At 32.8% G+C, this 9,328-nt stretch overlaps 1 protein-coding gene and 1 pseudogene across 3 annotated transcripts; one reads left to right on the forward strand and one right to left on the reverse strand.

The window, feature by feature from the left end:
* The first annotated feature begins 738 nt into the window (after positions 1–738).
* Positions 739–4,288, forward strand: LOC145066331 (Ankyrin repeat family protein). 2 transcript variants are annotated; one of them, XM_079013560.1, is made up of 10 exons: positions 739–1,014; positions 1,455–1,511; positions 1,612–1,679; positions 1,808–1,994; positions 2,272–2,369; positions 2,866–2,929; positions 3,297–3,356; positions 3,501–3,551; positions 3,754–3,832; positions 3,954–4,288. In XM_079013560.1, exons 1-10 carry the CDS (start codon positions 934–936, stop codon positions 4,034–4,036), a joined length of 828 nt encoding a protein of 275 aa, XP_078869686.1. In that variant the 5' UTR covers positions 739–933; the 3' UTR covers positions 4,037–4,288. The 2 variants fall into 2 exon arrangements, with proteins under 2 accessions (XP_078869686.1, XP_078869687.1); XM_079013561.1 differs by having other exon boundaries at positions 2,869–2,929.
* Positions 4,289–6,350: 2,062 nt separating this feature from the next.
* Positions 6,351–9,084, reverse strand: LOC145066329 (wall-associated receptor kinase-like 8; annotated as a pseudogene). Its single transcript, XR_013688733.1, has 3 exons — positions 7,916–9,084; positions 7,678–7,797; positions 6,351–7,546 (listed from the first exon to the last, which is right to left on the reverse strand). The product of XR_013688733.1 is annotated as a wall-associated receptor kinase-like 8 (transcript).
* Between the last annotated feature and the right edge of the window lie 244 nt (positions 9,085–9,328).

The raw sequence follows: 9,328 nt of genomic DNA on the forward strand, positions 1-9,328 counted from the left end.
TCCTCTCTTTAGTGGATTTGGTTGTCAAATGGCTCACATTCCATGTTTCATGAATTTAACCGACCGAGGAGGATGAAAGGAATTCAATTTCGATTATTATTATTATTATTTTATCAAAAGAGCTATAAACTTTTTATATTATATGGAAATAAATATGACCAAAAATAAACTTTATATATTTACATATGTATATTAAAAATCATTTAATTTAATCTATTTTCTACTTACCAAAACCAAAACGTAAATTTTAGTTATTTCTGATTTTTTTGTTTTTGTTTTTTTTTTTCAAATCAATGCCATCTTAGTTTTTATTTTTGTATGTATAAATGTCTTGATATTTACTTATTTTAGGATTTTTAATGATCAATTTACCTTGAGACGTACTTATCATTATGGTTGACAATATAACATACGTAAATAAATGATCAATTAAAGTTATGTTTGACGTACTAAATAAATTAATTTGTTTTCTGAGTTTTTTTAAATTGTAATGTTTGACAAACTAAAAAGAAGTTGATAAACTAGTTTATATACTAAATTGCTAAAAAACTAGTTTAAATTGCTTTTTAAAAATTTTCGGCGTATGTCTTTAATTAATTACTCTTTGTTTGTTGAATGAAAGAAAAAGACAAAGAAAAAAAGTCACACATAACATATTAGAAAAGTTCAGGTACTATATTAAAGATCTCTTATAGTTAGAGGACAAAGTAGAAAAAGAATGATAGATAGTGGACATCAGAAACGGGTCGATTGGGATGCGACCCGATCATCTCATCCATTTTCATCCTCGATATCATATATCTCCGATCATTTCACTCTTCAACTTAAAAATCGGTTCTTCAACCATAAATCCACACTCATTTCAAACAATAATTCTCGACCTGCTGATCGGAAAGCTTACTAAAATCAAGAATCAGAAAGTTTAGGTCAACAATGTCATTGGAGCCTCCGCCGTTTCAAGAATCTGCACGCTGCGACGTTTGTAAATGCAGTTTCAACACCTTCAGACGACGGGTATTCGTTTGAATCTTCCATAATTCGATTGAAATTAGCTGATAATTCATATATTGCTTCAAATTTTATTGTTTATTGAAATTTGTTTTTGGTGTCCTTGTACCTTTTAGTGTTGGATCTTTGTTATTATTATATGGAATTACTTTACAAGTGATGAACTATGAACCTTGGATCCTACTCGGAAAAGGATGCATTCCGAGAAGCAAAGTTGATATGGTGCTTGCTCCAGATTTAATAAACATAAATTGTTCCTAGTGATTACTGTCAACAAAGTTTCTTTATAAGTTCAAGAACTATTATCTATCTCCAAGTTATAATCAGTAGTTAATTACTCTACCCTTAGTGAAAGATAAAAACTTCTACAGTTTTTTCTTGAAAAGATATGTTAATATCAATGCTTACATATCTTTATGTTTTCCTACCATACTTCTCATATGTAGCATCATTGTCGATGTTGTGGTCGAACCTTGTGTGCTGAACATTCATCAGATCAAATGGTATGTTATGCAGACTCAAAACTTCTTTGAGCTACTGTTATCAATAACTAATAAGTCCTAAAAGATTGTTGAAAAAGTTGATATTGTGGACTCTTTTCAGGCTTTACCACAATTTGGTCTCCTCTCACCTGTTAGAGTTTGCTCAAATTGTTATAATGATGCATCTCGGTAAGTATTAAAGTTTGTCGCTTTGTGCATCTATTTTTGATTATACTGACTTTATTGAGACACCATTTTGATTACACTATTTACATCTTTATTCATTTATTTGTTAATTAGACATTTTCATTCTATAGGACTGGAAATTCTGTTGGAGCTGCTTCTGTGAATGGAGTAAATTCTGTGACGGATTCTGTTTCAAGGCTAGATATTAGTACACCTTCAAATTCCAATACAAATCAAACTGCTGCTGTAGATTGCAAGTGTGGAATGCCTTTATGTATTTGTGAGGTGCCTTCAAATGATGATGTGGCTCCTGTGCAGGCAAGTCATACTCATTTTAATCATCTTCAAATGCATCATACTAAGAACCTTAACGAGTGTTAGCTTTGCCAATTCTGATGGAATTGGAATTCAAGATTCCATTCCATTCTTCTTTTTCTATCAAGAAAACAGAAAGCCCTCATTGGAATAAAAAAAGAAAAACAATAGTTCAATATACATATTTAGAATAAGCAAACGATAAACAAATATACATAAAAATTCAAAAACTGTATGATTTTTAATTTTTTGTTGTATGTACTTGTGCTTTTGCTTGCAGCCTAAACCCTTCCCAACTTCCACCATTCCCAGTATTTCAAAAACAAAGAAAACAGACACAGCACCAAGGAGTAGAGCCTCTTCATCTAGCAAGTACAGGTATATATTTTATTTATTTATTTATTTATTTATTTTCTTTTTGTAATTCTTTGCACATACACAGTTTCTTCTGTTTGCTGCAATTTCTTATAGAATCTGATAGAAATCTAATTTTTCTCTACCTAATTTTAGATTTCACTCCTTTTCCCTTTTCTCACCTCTATTTCATTCCATCAACCCATTATCTCAATTATTACTAATATGTCTCCATATTTGTTTTACTTCCCAAAATAATATAATATTACATAAAAATTTGAAATTGAGGATGTTACATATTGGTTTCTCTAACACCACATTACCATTCATGTTTACTCAAAGTCCAAAACATCTTTTTAATTTTTGTCATACAATTCTTTTGTCTTGTTTTTTTTCTTCCATTTTAAGTCAAAAACTAATTTGTTTTACATCCAAAAATCAGAAGGTAACACCTAAAGTGGAATAAATGGCACATTTTAGTTCAATTTTGCTCAAATTTAACATATACAATAATTTGCAGCAGTGGACAATCATCCAACACTGACTCAGAAAAACCACTGGCAAACTATGAAGTTAATGGAGAGGTATGGAATCTTGAATTTGTTCTCTTCTTGTTTCGCATATGCTTTTGATATAACTCATTTTTGTTTAATGTTTATGTAAATTTATTGATGCATAATTTTTCTCTAAATCCATGATTTTACTTAAATCAACAATTATTTTCCAAAACTTAACTAGAAAATGGAGAGTTATTTTCTTTTTATCAAAAACTTAATTGGGTTTTTTCTAGGTTTTATAATGTTCAGTTTAATCATTCATTACTTGTAATTGGGCTTCACATTCATGTTGAATTTAGTTCCATGAATATATAGTTTCTTAAATTATGATCTGTGGTAACAATAACATTTTAAAAACTGAATGATTTAGCATTTTATATTCTTTTTTGGGTAGGGGTTACGAGAAGCTATAAAGAATGGCGACTCATTTTCTGTCAGAAAGCTTCTTGGTGAGGTAGGAATTAAGGAAGATATCATTTAATACTTAGTACCAAATTATTTTTTTAGAAAATGATCGCATATATGGGGAAATTGAAGAAAATAAATAAATAAATGAAGGATGCTTTGTAAAATATACTGAATGAACTCTTTGCTGTAGGGAGTGGATGCAAATTACTGTGACAAACAAGGATTATCTCTCTTGCATCTGGTTTTCTCTCTCTCTCTCTCTCTCACACACACACAGTATCTATAACTGTAGGGTTAAATACAATAAATGTCCTAATAAGAACAAAGTTGAAAAGTCAATGCTACTGTTGAGTCGATTTTTAAAAGTACAATGTCTTAATAAGAAAATGTGTGTGTGTGTGTGTTTCTGTTTTCTCAATTTTAAGAGTATTTGTTGATTTTAGGCTGCGGTTTTCAACCAAACTGAGATAGCTTTCACACTCATGGAAAATGGAGCAAGTCTGGACTACAAGAATTTGCAGGGTATATGACTATATATTCCATTCACTTTTAAATTAATTTTAGAATGCCAAAGAAATCTAATAAGTTTTGGTTCCCACTTCCCAAGAATAAACGTAGCTATCCAACTGATTTTCATTTTCAGGGGAAACGCCACTTGATTGTGCTCCTGTAACATTGCAATTCAAGATGAAGAAGAAGATGGAAGAAATTAAACAATCCAAGTAAACATCAATATCATCTTTCGACCTCATTTCCTAAAACTTTATCTGCTTCTTCTATGGATTATGTGTGTAATTCTAACTTTTGGAGACCATTCGTATTATATTTTATCTTCATGTTCTCCCAAAGAAGCAAAAGAGCCGAAATAAGGCAACTGAAATTTATGTAATCTTTATCTGTCAAAAGTTTTTTAATGCCAATGAGACAAACAATGTGATTTCTTGTTCCATGTAACACGATGGGACATGCACTTCTCAATCTCTTCTCCTTGATGTCATCTAGACTTGCAAAACCTAACCCTGATATGACACGACAATCCTAGCATTTCATACGCTTGTTGAAAAAAAAAGTTTATTTAATCCATTTAGTAAACTGTAACCATTTGTCTACATTATAATTCATTTCATTTTTTTGATAGCTTTTTGGCTGCATTATAAATTGTTGAGATGGTATTTCTTATCCTCCATTCACCTATATCCGTAAGAGAGAATCTCATTGTCAAGAATGTATAAATAAAATTTCATCATCATTACACAACATCCTTGCTTGAAGTAGTAATGTATACAAACATTCTGCAACAATTATATCACTTTCAAAAACACGTTAAAAGAAAGCACATCCTTAATAGTTTCCAACAAGCCCTCACTCAACATCCACGTCAGATCATTTTGTACATGTGTGAATATCATTCGTACCTCCTAGATACTAAATCATCAACATCACTAGATACTCCACACCACTAGATAGCAAATTATCAACACCACTAGATACTAAATTATCAACACTATTTGATACTTAACACCACTAGATACTAAATTGTCAACACTATTAGACACTAAATTATCAATATCACTAGATATTAAATCATCAACATCACTATATACTCAACAACGCTAGATATTAAATCATAAAGACCACTAGAATTAAATCATCAACACTACTAGATACTAAATTGACAACATTACCTGATACTTAACACTAGATACTAAATGATCAATACTACTAGATACTAAATTAACAGCACCATTAGATACAAAATCATCAACACCACTAGATACGCATTTGATCATAAACATCATCTCATACTAATTATCAACACCATTAGATACTAAACCAGCAACACTAGTATATACTAAATCATCAACACCACTAGATACTCAAGACCACTAGATTTTTTTTTTGGAACGACAAATCTAATGTACTCGTAAACTACTCCTCATTCTACTTATATCCTAGACGGGACTTGAACCATTGACCTCAAGAAGAAAGGACAATACCTGAAATCACTAGATACTAAATCATGAACACCAGTAAATACTAAATCATGAACATTTAATAGATATTGAACACCAATACATACTAATAATCAACAAGATTAGATACTTAACCATCAAAAAACATTTTATTATCCATGCTCAACATCTTACAACTCTCCTTAACATCCAACCTCGCTCTTGTATATCAAAAACCTTACCCTCCCTACCGTCTAGTTCAACCTCAAGATGATAAGGCTCACAAATAGCTTCCTGACACAAGCTTGTAATTTGGGCATACCTTTCGTCTCCGACTCAATATGACTATTAGTTGCACACAACATAAGGCATTGACTTTTAACCTCTGCCTTCAACTGTACATCTTTGTCTTGTATTGGGTCAAGACATCACAAGCCTAGTTGCATCAACGTGTATACAAACAATTCGGTTGCTTTAACCCAAATGCCCTAACTAAAATATGCTTGAGTGCACCACCACATGTTATTAAGGGGAAGAGAAAAACAAGTAACCTCACACACATGAGCAGAATATAAGAGATTAAGAAACACAACGTAAACGCATGCACAACGAAAAATATAACAAATTTGAGAAAGTCCATAGCACGATCTCTAAGTTCATATGATATAAATAAGAAATACAACATAGAATATATTATGGTAAAAAAGAAAAGAAAGCTCACAAAGAGCATAAAATGGTTTTCTATCTACTATAATAAATGAAGATCAATTTTCCCATATGTCAATCTCTCATAAGTTTTAACACTTGTCATTTTGTGATATTAATAAAATCCACATGTCAATTTCTAGATTTTTTAATTTTTAAAATTAAAGTCACATAATATTTACGTGTTATATATGTAAAATGTAAAGTATTAAATATAATAAATATGATAATAAATTGCAATTAATATGTTTTTTATTCCTTTTTTCAAAATTTTATTTAAAAAAATATTTATTGTTTATATTTTGATATTTGATCATTTTTTTTAATCAACCCGCGTATTACACGAGTTTTACACCTAGTGTATAATAAATAAGAAATAAATGTAAAAAAAGTAAATAATTCAAGTAAATCAAACATTCCAATCAAGTCATACTTGATGTCATATCATCATCATATGATAGCAAAATCATTTCTTCTTCTATTCCACCATTATACATCGACTTCCCATAACCATGTCCAAATGGTACATAACTTGCCCTAATTCTTTCCAACTCTAACGCCACTTCTTTCATCGTGGGCCTATTCTTCCCGTTCAAATTCAAGCATCTCACCGCCAACTCAGCCACCGCCATAACCTCAACTCGACCACCCTCCTCCACAATCTTCCGATCAAAAACCCCCATCCCCTCACCTTCTTCCATAGCCATCATAAAATGAGTCGCCAAACTTCTATGCTCACCAATTCGCGTCATTGAAATTGGCCTTTCCCCCGTCAAAAGCTCAACCAAAACAACACCAAAACTATAAACGTCGCTTTTTTCTGTAAATTGACTCGATTGAAAATATTCCGGATCCAAATACCCGAAAGTCCCCTTGACTAACGTGGTCAAATCTCAAATGTGTTTGATCAATTGATACAAATCTCGAAGTCCCAAAATCGGAAACTTTGGCTCGAAATTTGTCGTCCATAAGTATATAGTCGATTTAATGTCTCGATGGTATATCGGAATCGAAGTAGCGGAATGTAAATACGCGAGAGCTCCGGCGATCTCGGTTGCAATTCGTAACCTTGTGTTTAATGTCATTGGGAACTCCTCGGTTTCATTGTGAATATGTTCGTATAATGTCCCATTAGAGATGAATTCGGAAACGAGAAGTGGAACTTCGGTTTCCAAACAACATCCGAGAAGTTTGACCACGTTCCGATGGTTGACTTGTGATAAGATAACCACCTCGTTGATGAACTGTTCCAATTGGCTTTCGTCTACTATTTTTGATCTTTTCACAGCTACAATCCTTCCATCGGTTAACATGCCTTTGTAGACAGTGCCTTGGCCTCCTCTACCGAGGATTCGGTTCTCGTGGAAATGGTCGGTTGCTTTTTCTAACTCTTTCGCGGTGAAAAGTGTGGTTTTGTTGACTATGCCTTCATCAGCGGATTCTTGTTGTTTTAGAAGTAGGCCACCATTACGTTTGAAAAACCGTGCTTTTTGTCTTTTATCTTTTGTTTTTTTGAGTAGTTTGTAAAGCGCGAAGATGATTGCTACGAGAAGTAGTACCCCGAAGCTTATGCTAACACCTACAAAGAAAAACACAACAATTTTGAAAGGTTAATTCCATTTTCAAAACAAGCAATCAAGCTCAAACACAACATTTTAAAGATATTTGAAAAAAATAATTGCACGAGTAACTTATGGCTTTTGCTTTTACCTAGAATAACTCCAAGCGTTGATGATTTTCTTTTAGCTTGAGAGAGAGGATTAGGAATGCATGTAATGTTCCCCTGATATACCTGACATTCACCGATACAAGTGGCACATTCTTTAACAACTAAAAAAAACAAAAACGAACACCTCCGGTTATAAATCACAACAACACAAACAAAAACAAGAGCATTTGAAAGTAGCTAAATGGAAATAAAGATTGATTAGTGAAATAGATTGCATACCTTGGCATCCGTTAGTTAAATACGGGCTTCCTTCTTCAATTGGCCTACAATTACATTTGTAAGATTCAATGTTGGTACCATTACCCAGATAAAGAGTCTCTCTTGCCATAGAAGAACAATCACTTTCACCAATTTCTTCTGGTCTTAGAGTCCATCGAAGTGAAATTGGAACAAAGGAGTTCTCAAAAATGGCAGATTTCCCAGAAAACCTGCCAGGCAAATACATTTGTTCATCCACCACGAAGGCAGACCCACAAACTCCACCTGGACTCTGCCTTTGTAAGCTTGTAGTATCGATGGTGTATGCTTTAAGATAGTAAGGAATCGTGGTTTGGCAACAATTGACCCCATAACAATCGTCTCTCTGGTTGGTAGTTTGGTTTTGGCATATCGTCGAACACCCTGTGACCAAGTTTCCCCCTTGATCCAAGATAACGGCATTTCCACACCCCTCAACCGTGAATTTGTTATCTTCTCGAGAAAAGAGGAAAGGGCTCTCACCCAAGTCGACGCTCAAGATTTGACTGTTATTCCGGATTGTGTCTACACAATCAGAGTTCATTGAGAAATTAACTGCCATCGTTTGATTTTCCAAATTCAGAGACAATAGTTCTAAGTTGTTTATCGCAGAAAGGTAAGGTGTCGATGAGTTGCAATCAACAGCATACCATTCGTTGATATAACACCCTGTCCCGATTCCGAATGGGTACGGGATCCGGATTTTCCCGCACATATCTGTACATCCGGGCCTCGCGTAAATTGGCGTTGATGTTGGTGCTAATGCTAATGAAATCAATATAACCAAGGACAATTGCAGCGATTTCATTGTTACAGACAAGTTCTACCTGGGAATGTGGTGAGGAATTCTTGTATATATTGGCCACCATCGTGAAGAATAGTTGGAACGAGTAGTGATGTTTTCAGTTGCGTTTCAAACCCGAAATTGAATAAAAAGAAAAGAAAAGAAAATCTAACTGATTAATCTTTGTTGTTTGCTGATTTAGGCAATTATTTCCTCTCGTTGGAAGAAAATTCGAAGAGGCGTCGGGTGAGTGCAGGTTGAGCAGTTCTAGAGAGACCAAATCATACATGGCTTTTGAACTTTCAAACATCACTGTTTACAAAAACAGGAATGGCTTTACTAGAGAGACCAAGCAGTGGAGATATAACATAAAGTGGAGATATGAAGAACATAATCATCAAAACTCCAACTTTGAGAAAAAACCTTAAAAAATCATTTATTCAATATAAAAATAAAAATGATTTATTTTGCAATATATATATATATATATATATATATATATATATATATATATATATATATATATATATATATATTCAGGTTCATTTAAGACCATTCTAATTTTGTGATTCCGTTAGACTAAATCTAAAAATAATTTTAAAATGCAAAAT

The sequence above is a fragment of the Lactuca serriola genome, chromosome 8 (assembly GCF_051521515.1).
Source record: "Lactuca serriola cultivar US96UC23 chromosome 8, Lser_US96UC23_V15, whole genome shotgun sequence".
In the NCBI taxonomy this organism is placed as follows: domain Eukaryota; kingdom Viridiplantae; phylum Streptophyta; class Magnoliopsida; order Asterales; family Asteraceae; genus Lactuca; species Lactuca serriola.